General features: G+C 41.3%; 1 protein-coding gene across 1 annotated transcript; it reads right to left on the bottom strand.

The window, feature by feature from the left end:
- Positions 1–662: 662 nt before the first annotated feature.
- Positions 663–14,414, bottom strand: sec11a (SEC11 homolog A, signal peptidase complex subunit). The gene is made up of 6 exons (XM_080729859.1): positions 14,248–14,414; positions 12,045–12,154; positions 7,635–7,784; positions 7,188–7,307; positions 5,085–5,142; positions 663–1,099 (listed from the first exon to the last, which is right to left on the bottom strand). Exons 1-6 carry the CDS (start codon positions 14,296–14,298, stop codon positions 1,049–1,051), a joined length of 540 nt encoding a protein of 179 aa, XP_080585985.1. The 5' UTR covers positions 14,299–14,414; the 3' UTR covers positions 663–1,048.
- Positions 14,415–15,611: the final 1,197 nt, after the last annotated feature.

Here is a 15,611-nt window from a genome sequence, read left to right as displayed (position 1 = left end):
AATTAATGACTTGTTGTTGTTTATACTGTTATAATAAAGATTTTATTAAGGATTTGTTAGTGTTAATTGATCTCATAATAAGTGCATAGTAAAGGGTTTCTAAATGCACAATTAGGACTCAACCGACATGTCAGAGTGGCGGGTGTACCCGATGTGTTCCCACTTTAGAATAGGTGGCTTTAAATTGCCTAATAAAGTGTTAATAAAGGCTTAATTAATTGTTTATACTGTTATAATAAAGATTTTATTAAGGATTTGTTAGTGTTAATTGATCTCATAATAAGTGCATAGTAAAGGGTTTATAAATGCACTATTAGGACTTAATGTTCCTCATTAGCTGTTAATTCATTGTTAATAAGTGCCTTATTAGCTGTTAATTAGCCTTTATTGAGGTACTTCATTATAAAGTGCTACCCAAAGGAGCAGATGCACAAGCTCAAAATGTGTCGCGAAGCAATGCATTTTGAGCAATGCTACTTTTAGCCATTTTTTTTATTTGAATCCTGGAAAAGTGGGTTTGTGATGTTTCCACCCGACAGAGACAATATAATAGCATACATGTGTATGTAGTTACAACTTACAAGAAGTTACAACTTCCAGTTCAAATCTTCTGCCACTGATGCATTGTGAGTGTTTTAAGAAGTCAAATTAATACATATACATTGGAGGGTAACAGATTCCATTTTTAATGTCACACTCATATTCACTTGTCATAAAATACTTCACATCTTTTTCAAAGACAATGAATTAACAAGAAAAGAACAAAAAAGCAAAAGTCAATAAACCATTGAGAATGTCATTCACATTCTGAGGAAAAATTACAAATACATTGAACTTTTGAATCTAACCTAGTTCCCTCACAAAAATACTTTTTAAAGCTTGGATTTTTTTTTTTGTTTCAATGTAAACACCCTATTCCACATTTCTACAAAAAAGCCCAAACAAATGGTACAAAAAGCCAGTTGGTTTTGACTAAATCTAACATAACATCAGTTTGAAAAGGCATGGTTTGTTTCCTGGACGTGTTTTTTTGGGTAAGATTGGAACCTCACTCCCGATGGACAAGCACGAAGAGACCCAGCATGAAGAGGACAGCATACTGCAGGGGAAACAATACAAAGCGTATTAAGAGCCCAAACACTGTATGTCATTCACTTAGCTCAGTCCACAAGGAGAATTACATAAAACCTAATTGCAAACATTAAACTAGATCTTCAGAGATGGGATGAGCTCCCTCTCTCACTTATGGGTTTTTATTCACTTGACAGACTTCTATGTTCTTTTATATGGGCTAGGATCACAAAAGTTACTCTTCAGAGACCCAAACAAGGATTGCCTCACCTAATTTGTGTTATTACTGGGTGGTACTTCCACCCTTCCAGCATTGTTCTTTGCTCCTCTATCAACACGTCCCAATATACCAATAACCCAGTAGTAATCTCTTCATTGAAAATTTGGAACCAGTTTAGGCAACATTTTGAGTTGAATTCGCTTTCAGTCATAATCAGGGCAGGAATTTCAGGGAGGCCATGAAGGCCATGGCCGCCATTGCCCCTCAGTTTGGCCTTGTGCCCCTCAAAACAATGGCATGGCCTGAGGCCACAGTGGCCTTAATGCCCCAGCTGACTGTACCACTTTCTCCTCCATCTCTTTCTTGGCAATATGTAGACACCAGTGTCTCTTTCTTGTCATGTAGACAACGGTGTCTTTTGTTGAGATTCTCAGCTATATCTTTATCCATGCATTACCCCTTATCGCTATAAACTTCTTTGCCTTTTTTCTTTTTACTATTTTGAAAAACATTTAAAATGTTCAAATAGCCGATGTACATCGGCACGCTGTGAGCTTGTAGATCAGCTTTTTGAAATATAAAAAATAAAATAAAAAAGAGGTTAGGGATATTGTCAGGGAGGTGGCTCTGTAGTCAGTCACTAATATTTGATACAGTCTATCTCTGGCAAAAATGTAACTAATTCGGCGACAGTAACATTAGCGTTTTCTCACCATCGGTTGTTTCTTCATATCCATATGAGTCAAACTGCTGAGATAATTTGTTTATGTTTGGAACACAGTTCTTATATGATGCGATATGAAACAAGTACCGGTATATGGGAATTCAGAACGAGAGGAAAAAAACAGGAACCAGGTAGGATGTGTACTGTAAATGACGTCAAACTTCGCAGCTCTATTAACACTGACATTAACACTCTTAATAAAGAGCCCAGGTTTTTAACCAAATGAATACTGACCGGTGGATGATGTCATTGTGACAATTCTTCTCACAGTCTCTAATTATCTTTTGTGCTTTGTAAAGTTCAAAGCCATCATTTGGAAAAAGTAGAAGTGAAGAAGGTAAGGAAGTAGACAAAAGTTCAGATGGCCATGGAAATAATAACAATAATTACACGTGACTTTTAAAGCAATTTTGGAAAATGGGTTATAAATTGCTCCATCTACGCCTTCCCTCTCAACTTTCGTACTTACTAACTATAAGTTTGATTTGTGCAGGGCTGAGATTCTTTTCACTTTCGTCTACATTTCAAAATCATCCTTCACCCTTAAATTCAATGAATTCTTTCAATGGACTAAACTTCTTTTTATTTTAATGGCCTTCCTGCCCTAGCATTTGGCCTTTGTGCCCTAAACAAATTAACACCACCAAAGGCCAAATGGCCGTGCCCCAAAACGATGAAATTCTAGGCCTGGTCATAATGCCCTTTTGCAATAACCATTTTTTCTTAAGGGCTTTGCAGACTGGCGCGATTTTTCTCAGAAAAAACTGACGATTTCATTTTTTTTTAAAGAAACCAATGATTCTCTATGACCTTTGCCGTGCGGCAAGTGGTTGCGGCAGTGAGCTTTTTCCCTATCCAACCCAGTTCGATTTGTGCGTCTTACCGCATGCGGTAACAACTCATTGACTCCTTTTTGGAATCCTTAGTGAGGATTGAGTGAGGACAGCATTGCACACCAAATCCAATGCGTTTTGGATTGACACACTGTCCATGATCAACTATGTGCTTGTGCTCATACCGGGCCATATTCAATTCAAAGTGGTTCATAGGATTCATCACACTATGGCTAAGCTCAGTAGATTATTTACAGAAACAAATGTCTCTTATGAGATGCCTTCAATCCCCTGCAGACCATACACCCACTTTGTATTCCTTCCCAAAGCTTGCTTTTTTTTTTAAACATCTTTTTATGACACACTCAATACGGTTCTTGGATTCTCTGTGATTCCCTGTCCTCTAATTGTCATCTTTGGTGTGTCTCGTGTAGTGGGCAGATATAACATCCTTTGCTTCCCTCATAACCAGACGTCATATATTGCTCCACTGGAAGAGCCCTAACCCTCCTAGTGTGTCATCCTGGTTAGAAGATTTGTTTCTCCATTTAGAAAAGAATGAAATCACTGTTTGGGACATAACGTTGGGAGGAATTTGATTGATGAAAGTGCTTTATTGTAACAGAGGATGCTATGATATTGGTTGAAATTGGTTGGTTCAGGACACTAAACCAAGCACACGTCATGTTGTGTTTTACAACATCAAAACACGATTGGATTTTGAAATAAGTCAACAAATCCTTGATTAACGCTAAACTAAGTTTTATTTAATTCTTCTTGGTGCAACCGGGCCTGATTCTTATTGTAGTATACAGATCCTTCTCGAAAAATTAGAATATTGTGTAAAAGTAGATTTTCTTGAAACTTTCATATATTCTAGATTGGACATTCAGTGAATCATTGCAAACCTTTTTTTTTTGTTAAAACTTTGAATTTTTATGACATGCAGCTCATGAATATCAAAAGTCCATATTTCAAAATATTACACAAGACCACTCAAAACAAGGATTTATAATAGCAATGTCAACCTTCTGAAGTCACAGTTGCTTGAAGTCCAGTGGGAGGTTTCCGAAGTCCGTTATGATTTGGGGTGCTATGGCACCTGCAATGCTTTTTAAACAATATTCTAATTTTTCGAAAAGGATCTGTATATATTGTGAAATATGTACCCAATATGATCGGTATGTGATCTAAAAGTGTTAAAAAGGCCAACAAAGCAGAGCATACGAGCGGAGTGGAGCGCGAGCGGCGCGGGGAGTGGAGCGGGCCGTTTTTGACGTGAGCGTGAGCGAGCGACTTTTCAAATGGGTCCGACCTCCTCCGCTCCTAGCCGCTCCTGTTGGGGCCGCGCACCACATGTTGCCAACAAACAGACTCTCGCATAGTCCGTGGCAGCGCGCAGCCATCATGTCGCGTAGAGGAGAGGAGACAGAGAATTCCCTTATCTGTATCTATATCATCCACACAAGTAGGCTAGGCTATGTTATAATAAGTAGCCTACCTTGTGTCAGTTAAGCCAGTCAAAGGATACAATTTGAAATGCAAGTAAGACTGATTTGGCTGAATGAAAAACACACGCCACGAGTCGCCTCCCTCTCTCGGTTGTGGTGAGATTAGCCTAATCAATAACCAACAGGATTTAATATTGCCCGTCTTAAAATACAATGCCTTAGATTGCCTAGACAGATCTCCATCAAGCCGAGGCTCACATTACCGCAGGCATTTGTGTTGGGACACGCTGGCGAAGGAGAAAGTGTTTCATGGTAGCAAACTTCTTTTTTCCCCCCTTTTTTCTGCTTTTTGACGACCCTGAGCAAGCGGAGCGTGGAGTGCGCAGTGAGCGAGCGTTACGCAAATCAAGGTGAGCGGCGGAGCGGGGGGGAGTGGAGCGGCGGGGGGGACGACATGAGCGAAGAGTGAACGGTACCATAGACCCCTGGAGCGCGGAGCAGCTTTCTGTCCCGCTCCACTCCGCTCGTGTGCTCTGCAACAAAGGGAGTCTACCGGCGCGCCTCAGCCTAATACGGCTAGTCCGGTGCATCACAGGAGCAGACCAGATGGAGCAGCTCGGACAGTGATTTAAAGCCTTTAATTCAGGTGCAAGTACAATAAAGAATGACTGACGTTTCCATCTTTTGATCTTCCTCAGAGGCAAGGCTTTAACTGTCCGAGATGTCAATCTCCTCAGCAAGAGTTAAATAGGCCTTTAAAAAAAAGGGGGGAAAAAAAGACTTACCTTGAATTTGGGGTAGTCATTCATTAGAATAGTAACAATTCCAATGTATGGCACAAACCTAGAGATGAGGACATAGAACAAAAAGAACAGCACAACAATAAACATTACATCTTCATTTTATTGCAGTCATACAATTAACCACTTAAACCCTATATACTTTGTCATACGTGCTAGTTTGACCAATTCAAATACTCTTTCATTTTAACTCACCCACTGCCATAGGACAAGTTTGACTAGTTTAGGAGGCTGTCTAATATGCCAGTGATGAGTTTGACAACCATTTAATTAATTATTTTAACTCCAACCCTAACCTTTAATAGCTTACAACCAGTCATGATAGGACACATTGTGAGCCATTAAATGCTGAGATCTCCTATTTTCACTATATTTGAAATAGGGCTTAAGTGGTTGATTCATAATGTAATTCTTCCCTTCCTAGAAATACAGTGGAGTTAAAAGTACAATATTTGCTTTGAAATGTAGTGGAGTTAAAGTCATAAGTATCCAAAAATACAATCACTGAAGAAGTAAATACAGATGCAGATGAAAAAGTACAGTGCTCCAGTAAATGTCTAACTTTGTTACTGTCCACCGCTGCTGACCAGTCAGTGCAGATTGCAAAAAAGCTATTCACTGAGGTGGTGCGTGAGAAAAGGTCAAAGCAAATTCTCCAATCATGGACAGATGTTATCAGGACTACACAAAAAAAACTGTGACTGGCGCGGAGGGCAGGTGAACACAAGGAATGAAAAGGAACTGGGTCAGGGTCCACAGAAAACGACTTAAGTACATTTAGGGGGAAGTGAATCAGTCATTATATAAAATACATGGTCAACACCAGGGGTGTCAAAACTTTTCTCTTTGTTAACACATTTGTAGCCAGCTACATCATTAATTAATTCAGTAGCTTGGGCATTTCTTCGTTTTTTTATTATCAGATTTGAGGCTCCATGAACAGACCACAGGTACCGGAAGTAATCCTATTACATTTGGACGAACGACGATTCGCCTTTTCTTTTACCCAGTAAAGAAAAATTATAACCGTGGCCATCCGTGCTTTTGTTATGGACCGTAGAGAAGGGCTAGTTTAAACAAGAACGCGATCTGGAGATAGATTCCAAGATAAAGCAATTTTCCTGCAGATCATTCCATTGCTTCCAACGGTGGATTACACTTCCTGATTTTTTCTCCCGATGGATTATCATTTGAGTTTTTGCATCAGTGCCAGGTGCCGTGGGGCCCCGGCTACGGTTTAATATAAGAAACGCTATATCCCGACTTTATCGGGAAAAGCACTCGACGGTCGGATTTGAAAGCCCGATTTTAGTGGGGATGGGTTAATATTCCCATAGCAATCACAGCTATAGTGTTTGTTCAATAAGCTGTCTCGCTGTCTCTCCAGCAGCCTGTTGCAGAGTGGTGTGCGAGTTCTCTCAGTGTGCAACGGCCATACTAAATGATACATTGAAACTTGTTCCTTCGATACTATTAAAGCTGTGATGATGCTGTGTTTCAAAAGAGGTGAGAGATTTATCTTAGTTACACTGGCATAAAGTTCACTAACCAAATATTGTTGCAGAGAATTATGTTCCGGCTGAAGGCGAGGGATTATGTTTTTATTCCTGTTAGTCAGTCAGTCAATCGGTCCGGCTAAACCAATCCGCAAGAAACTTTGCATGAACTTTCCCTGTAGGACAAGGAAGAACCACCACCCACGTCTTTTCATATGTTCACATTCTCAAGTTTCAACTGCAAACAATTTAGATTCTGTCTGACTGTTGCAAAACTGTTGCAAAACATGTTTTGTTACTACGCCTACACATTTTTCATAAACAATTTCAATTGGCTACAATTGGCTTCCAAAGTGTGCGGGAGTGTCCCGTTTTGCACAAAATGCCATAAATCATGGCATGAACGCAGCGTCAGATTGCCGTAAAACCTTGCACTCACATTCCCAGTAGGCCAGAGAAGATATAGTCTATTTGTACACTGTCAGAGTTATGGGAGGTTCGTGGCCTAATGCATACCGAACTGTGGGTCCTTGAAATTGAAACGGTTGAGAAGAAGTGCAGAATAGTGGTTGTGTGTGTGAGAATGACCTACCCCCGGGCTCTCCCCACCACGTCTTTCTTCTCCAGCCAGTGTTGTCCCGGTTTGTACAGTCCTCTGTCATCCACCGCATTGTTGTCCCCTTTGGTCAAGAATTTAATGTCTCCATTTTCCCTGTAGATAAAAAAACAACACAGTGCAGCTTTATGCCTCACAGCAGACCCCTGCTTTCCCTTTTAAGAGGTCTATGCCTGAATGATGATTCCTGAATGGCTGGGTGAAGGATAACACTGCACTTTCTGAACATGATTCTATTCTGAACAACGACTCGTCAGCGGTCTCTTGCAAAGCCAATTCGCGAAAACGTTATTCTGTAGTTTCATATGCAAAGAATTTTGAGCCCGACCGACATATCGGTTTGGAAATTATTTGACTTTTGACGACATCGGTAACTGCAAATATGCATGGCCTTGTGAGCTTGAAGCAGAGCCGAGTACATACTTTTCGTGAATCTTCAGTACTCTGTGTACTATGGGGATCTCCCGGCCCTCTATCCTGAACACTACGATCTCTCCCACCCTGATGGGGTCCTCTACCCTGTTGGTCAGAAACAGCAGGTCTCCTCTGTGGAAGGCTGGCTCCATACTCCCACTGGAAAACACAGGAAACAATTAATCCAAGCTTGAAATTGTCACAATGTTTTTTGCATGACACCGTTGTGTGATTATAAGTGGGCTTAAGTGGTCAATCGACTTGTGAATATGTACTCTGTGTGTGTGTGTGTACTAGGGATCGACCGATTATCGAAACGAGTGATAATCGAAGTCGATATTCATAACATTTATTAATATTGCAAAATATCGATATCGAAGAAAAAAAAATGTCGATATATATTTTTATTATCTATTTATTTATTGCATCTTGGTTACTGATTTTACGCTATTCTAGTATGTGGTGACTAGATGTGAGCCTCTAGAAGACATTTAGGATGGGAAAAAAATATAAATGAATTAACCACTATTTTAAATTGGGGGATACATTTTTTTCTTTTTTTTTTAACTTAAAATGCATATCGGTTCATAATATCGGTTATCGGCCTCTTTGATCACGACTTATCGATATCGAACATGAAAATCCCATATCGGTCGACCCCTAGTGTGTACAGTCGCATCCCTAGACAACAATGGAGCAATGAAATTCCCAAGAATAGCAGACCTACAACCACGGATGCCTACGAGTTGCTTCCGTGACATGTTGTGAGCTTGCAGGTCTTTCTCCATTCTCTGTGAGAGACACGAAGATCAAAGAGGTGTAAACCTCGGCCTATCATCCATCACATACTATAGGTAGGTCTGTCACCTTTAAGACATAATGGCCTGATTGCAATTATTGAGCTAATGAGCATGTTACAGTATTTAGGCTCCGGAGGTAGAGCGGCCACTTGGGAATCGGAAAGTCCCCGCCACGGTTCGATCCTCAGCTCCCCCTGGGTTAGTGTGTTGATTCTGTCGAAGTGTCCTTGAGCAAGACTCTGAACTCTAAAGGCTCTTTTCCACCGGCAGCGATAACGTTGACGATAACGATTTAAAAAAGTGGGTTTTCAATTGAAGTGGATCGGCAGCATCCACCCAACACCGATAAAGACAACGATAGCCGACAACTACAGTACATCGTTAGGATCAACAACGATGTGATTAAGATCACAGTGATATGGAACTGGTCTCTGACAAACAGATCGAGGTGCGCTCATGCTCGAGCGGCTGTTAATTGGCGCCTCTTCACATTGATGTCCGATAATTTATCGGACATTAATGTGAAGGCATAATTATCGCTGTGATATTTTATGGCTATCGTCATCGTTATCGCTGCCGGTGGAAAAGGGCCTTAACTCTTGATTAGCAACCTTGAATTCTGTCAGTGTGTGAATGGGTGAATGCAATGCACATTGTAAAGCCTTTTGGATAAAGGCGCTCCATTTACCATTTTATATATTTATAGATATTATTTATATACACATAATCATGTTATGAATGTAGCTAAAGCCAACACATTATTATATTGGGGATACATAGGAATGACACACATTCATGGTCCAGAGACCCATTACAATGAAAATGGTTCAACATCACTGATACACATACTGTAGTAAAGTGCTTTGGAGAAAGGCTAGAATACAGTAGATAAATAGTACTGTATATAAATGCACCGTTTTATTCAATCGTCAGAATCATTTCCATTCAACTGTATGAAAGGAGCTGGAGGAAATTGACAGAAATGTCATACTTCCATCATTATGTCCATGCGTAGTCCACACTATTTCACTTTCAACGTGCCGTTGGCATTTGGGGCATTTTGCCAGCTAATGTTAAGATTACATAAACCACAGCTGGCAGCAACAGTATTCACTCTGAGACTTGCTCACGCCATGAACTCCATGTGTCTCATGCACCCAACAGCGCCACACTACAGTACATGTGTGACGACCGCCGCGGCGATTTTCTTATCTCATCAACATGGATCTCCTCTTTTCTCACATGCCCCTCTTCTAGCGCCACCATGAGGCCGGTTCTTGCAAAACACATTTACGGACACAGATCCTACAATTTGTGCCCTAAAATCACGCAAATTGGTACACGGTATGTCTACACTTATCTCATCAACATGGATCTGTCCCATATAGCGCCACCATCAGGCCGATTTTTTAAAAGACATTTTTGAACACTGCTCCTACAGTTTTTGCCCTAAAATCACACAAATCGCTACACAGTATGTCTACACTTATCTCATCAACATGGATCTGTCCCATATAGCGCCACCATCAGGCCGATTTTATTTAACACATTTTTGGATCTAAAATCACGCTGCGACCTGACAGTCGCTTATCTCCCGATTAGGGAGTCTTACTGGTTTGTAGGGCTGCAAGCGAACCTTCGGAGATTCGAACGTTCGTTCGTTACGTTGGCAATCGAAGTTCGAAATTAATGGGTTCAGGTTTTTTTCTTTTTTTTCCTTCTTTTTTTTACACGAAAAATAATTATCAGAATGTGATAGGCCTATTCAGAATATCACAGTAGTAGAGATAGCCAAATACGAAATAAGTTAGGCCTACCGGTAAACACTAACAGTTAATGGTGACCATTATAGTAGTTATAAAATGCACCAGAACAGCTTGGAGCGATCAAGGACCGTCCTCCGCTCCAATTGCGCTCCTATTTGGGGCCGCGAACCGGGTGGCGAATCAGCCTCGCTGACACACGCTTGATGACAGTAGAGTGAGAGGCAGCACTCTGAGCTGGGCAGAGACAGGCGTGTGTGCTTTGAACAGCGAACACCCAGCCATCCACGCACCCAAAGATAAAACAGCCTTTCTCCTAAGCATGAGCAAAGATGGATTTCATTGCAACCCCGGCCTAAAGGATCTATAATGCGATGTCTGGGGTTGTTACATCGAGGCCAGTTTAGCCCGAACGCGACGCGCTCCGACGCAGTCACTCACCAAGTCTAATCATCATCCGTGCAACTCTGCTATACATTGAGCCTGTTCGTCAACAAACTGCACAACATTTTCTCCGATTGGGTTGGATTTTCCAAGTGTTAGCCTAGGTGTTAATGCGGCCACGCATCCACGCGTTTTCAATGGATAAAACAGCGCATTTAAAACATTTCCTACACTGTTTTAGCTGGTTAAAGGTACAGTACGTTCGATGGTTCGAACGTCCGAACGTTCGGTTTTTATTCAATTGAACGAACCATCTAAGGTTCGATGGTTCGTTCGGAAAATCCCCCCGAAGTTCGAATCCCTAAAACAGGGCTAGATTACAGCCCTACTGGTTTGTTGGTTTGTTTATTGTTAATGTCAGCTCTGAGTTAAACAGTGGCCTCGCGCCGCTGGTCTCCTTGTAACATAGAGTATTTCAGCCTTTTAGCTACAGTCTTCAGACTTACATTCATAGACTCTCACTTTAGCGTTATATTAAGTCATTAAAAGCCAACCCCGCGATGTCGCGGGAAAAGTAATAGAGTATCTATAGTGCCATCCACGCGATGTCGCGGGAAAAGTAATATATTACTGTAACGGCGAGTAAAAATACCTAGTACAATGGCCGACGCTCCGGAGACGAAATCCGCGCTGATTTGTCATCATCACGGCTCCACGAGCACACAATAGTCATCCCATAACATTGAGGTGGACGGCCGATCTCATCTTTAATGTCCATTATCTCAAAACTACACTTTAGAAGCTAGGATGGAGGCAGATGCTCGCTTATTTTACACAGTTATAAAAGCTCCCGGTCGGCCATTACACAACTCCACGTGGACACGCATCGGTTCCGGCGCACGATCCGATGACGTCAGACCGGAAGTACTTCCGGTCTAGACTTCTGGCCTTCAAAATAAGACAGCGGCCGTTAATGGGGCCGGGAGGGGGCACTCTGGACCCCCTAATCCGTTAATGTCCTGGGCTCAGAATGAGTTAACATCTCAAGCCTTTCAGCCTTCGGCTACAGTGAATCGCCCTAGAAGAGTATTTAGTGTCTATACTTTTCTACTATTTATATTGTTAAAGAAGAGAACTATTTTGTACAAACCCACTATTTTCTAACGCTTTGTAAATAAAACCATCTATATTTTGGTGTCCTAGTGGATATGTCTTGACCCCTTTAGCCCCAGACAACTTGTGGGTCATTACAACATGTCATAATACACACATCATACCTCAATGAAAACCAGCTGTACGTTTTTTTTGCGTTATCCTGTTGATTATGGTGGGTCAGGTGTTTGTTACAGATGTATGTATGTGGCATGATTTTATTTCATGATCAAAAAAGACATCAATCAAACAATCAAAAGCAGCATAGAGCAGCTGTTTACGGTGCGTGATATGGTCATACGACAGTAAGCTTAACGTACCTGAGAACGACAACGATTGGACTCTCGCTGCCTGTGACAACCATCAATCCCTTCCAGATCATCAACGCTGAAGACACGATCATACCAAAGTTCAACACCTGGTAGTACAGCTGAACACAAAAACAAATGCACAAAGTTTAGTCACTACTTTTCATACAAATAATAGTGATTAAGTGTTTTGGCATTGAACATTGTAATAATGTAATAATAATTACATTTCCGTTTGCCATTTAGGCTTTGTAAACCTAAACTGTACAGGGCAGACTAGCCCCCGTATAGAACCTCACCCTCCGCTGCATACTGTTTTGCTTCGAGATGAGGTCCTAAGGGGATATCACCATTCACCGGGCTGGGGTAGAATGCCTCCATGCCGAGGTAGATCACCCGGCGGTACATAAAACATGCACTACGGCGAAATAGCCGATCTACAAGATCGGCTATTTCCACTATATTTTTTATGTATTTTTCAACATGGAAACGATAATGCAAAAATAATTGCAAATATCTCAAATAATGGCGATTAGGCGATTATGTAATAATTGTGACAGACCCGAGGCCTAGGTAGTACAGCTGAACACAAAAACCTTTTTTCATATTAAACCCAGTGAGCTGCCTTAAATTCATGAACTGTTAATTGAAACTCTTTAACAATCAATCAATCAATCAATCATTCAATCATTCATTAATCAATCATAAAATGCACTATTTGCAATGGATGAAAATCTGACATGTAACCCATTAAACCAGAGGTCTTCAACAGGGGTTCTGGGACCCATAGGGGGTCCTCAGAGTTACTACAGGGGGCCGCCAAATCTTTGTGTGATCATGTTTGATCACTTGAACCCTAGCATCCCTATTCTTAGTGGAACATTAGCCAAAAAAATCTACAAGCTCACAACGCCTCGCGCTGCGAGGTGTAGTGAGCTTGTAGATCGGCTATTTTTTGGCCCAGAGGTTTGGTGTAGAGGGAAAAGAAGAGCAGACTATAGTAGGTATTGACAGTTCAATTGGTATATGAAAATACACATTAATCCAACCTACACAGATCATAGTGCCGTCTAAACTGTATAAGAAATAATCCATGTACATTTTTTAATCTGCAACACAATTTTATACGATATTTAGTGGGGGTCCCTGGCTGCTTCATCTCTCTCAGAGCTAAGGGGTCCTTGGACTGAAAACGTTGAAGACCCCTGCATTAAACAATGCTCAATGCAACCAACACATTGTTTTCACAGGAGCTTCTCTTCACTGAAAATGGCAGATCTGAAAGCTCACAACGTGCCTCGTTCCCAACTATGTGTCGTGACTTTGAGCTTGTAGATCTGCTATTTTAGATGAAAGTTTGCCCCACAATGGGGACACCAGGGTTCATTATACAGTATCAACCAAAGCACTACCTACCATTCAAATACATCTAACATGTATTTGAATCAAACACATTATTTAATAATAATAATAATGTCTCAACCAAACCATTATCATGTTGGATATAATGTGAAGAGACCTGATGTTGTCAATAAATGAGTGTACAGGTTTTATTCCTTTTCTTCAGGATATATTTTAAATATTTAATAATAGTCATAACTATAACTATTTAGTGTGTTACTCAGATGCACTTGAATCAAACATATTTAATAATCATCATCATAACTGAAACATGTTGTACAAGTATTTGAATGAAACATATGAAGATCACATTCTGTGCAGTGAGTGATCATCCTCAGGCTCTGACTGACAGCAACAATAGAACACCATCCATGCTGCACACAGTAAACATTTATACATTTATAACTCTGTGAGAGCGGTACAAAATGTAACCAAATGGACCCGACCGGTACATTTGGTTGCATTGCAAATGTTGCACTCTCTCTCAGAGTTACATTTCTAGTATTCAGTGAGAATTTCTGTTCAAATCAATGTATGGCATTCAATGAGCAGAAGCAGCTATAATAGCTACTGTACATAGGCTAATTCACCATCACAAACCCAGGCAGCTAGATAAACACATACATCATTAAAAATGAACAGACAATTAATCAATAAGCGACCATGAAGTGCAACGTGTTATTATAGGAGGAGGAGGGGGGAAGAAGCCGTTAGCTTTTGTTAGCTAGACGGCTAGCTTTTTAAGGTTCCTGGTCTGTGTGACCATAGAAGGAAGCAAGAGGAAATCATATTTTACAGCTTTAAAATGACCTACCTGCCGCTTGTTCATGCGACGAACGTCGTCGAGGAAGTCTAAAGACAACATGCTGGCGGTTATGATGATGTATTTATATACAGAATATGTATAAAATCACATGAAAACGGTTAAAGTGTTCAACATATGGATGCAGCACTACAGCACAACTTGCATCCGAATCTTCCGGGTTGTGCTGAGGCGGAAGTCCCGCCCACAGCCCCATAACGGCTGTGTTGAATGTTGAGGTGTCACTGTTGGATACGGTGGGCTGAAAGCAGGGGTGGAAAAAGTGCTCACATGCTTTACTTAAATAAAAGTATCAATATTGCAATGTAGAAATACTCTGTTACAAGTAAAGGTCTGGAATTCAAAATGTACTTTAGTAAAAGTATAAAAGTATTGGTTTCAACTATCAAAATGAACCTAAAATAGGCCTACCAAAAGTAGAAAGTAGAATGTCCCATTTCACAAGTTTTCAAAGGTATTAATTTATAAAAAATAGCAGATCTACAAGCTCACAATGCGTCACATCGCAATCCATTGTGAGCTTGCAGATTGTCTATTTTCAGGTATAGGCCTATATAGCATAAGCGTAGGGAAATATATATATATATATATATATATATATATATATATATATATATATATATATATATATATATATTAGTGGCGGAGAGAGTCGCAGCCCCGTTACATTGGTGCTGTGACCCGGATCTGGGCTTCCCCGTAGGGGGAGGTCAAAGGGGGGTGAGTGTGGCAGAGAGAGTCGCAGCCCCAGCCTGAAGCGTCAAAAGTCTAGTATCTGCCCTCATTTCATAGGGATATCCCTTTGGAGTAATGGTTAAGATATTGGACTTTCACGCGGGAGACCCGGGTTCGAAGCCGGGTGGGGAGATTCGGATCACCTCCGTTACATATGTTACAGTATGTTTGGGTAACTCAGTACGTTCATTGTAAGAGCGCTTGTTTTGTCGTTCACCACACACCAATCACCACCAGATGGCGACGACAGCCATTCACTAGTGAAGGCGCTGACGTCACTCGTTTGCGACTCTCTTTCTTTATTTACTAGCCTAGCTCGGCAGTGTTTAGCCATTAGCCATTAGCTCCATTGTAGTCACTTGGACAGGGTGTTTATCGTGGGCTTGCCCAGGCCTTACGGCCTGGGCATAAATATAACGATTGCATTCACCACGGCTTCGTAACTCGCGCGGCGCTCCGCCGGCCGCGCGGCCCTGGCCCGCTCTTCGCGGCCACTCGCGCCTGCGGCGCTCGGGGGCGAAGAGCAGGACCAAGGTCCGCTGGCCTTCGCGCCGCTTGCAATGTCGTGGACAATCGAGCGGCTCCGCCTGGAGGACGTTATTGTGGCGACCGCTTGTTCC

This window comes from Nannobrachium achirus (genome assembly GCF_963921795.1).
Source record: "Nannobrachium achirus genome assembly, chromosome: 7".
Lineage (NCBI taxonomy): Eukaryota > Metazoa > Chordata > Actinopteri > Myctophiformes > Myctophidae > Nannobrachium > Nannobrachium achirus.
This window is presented reverse-complemented; position numbering and strand designations above follow the sequence as displayed.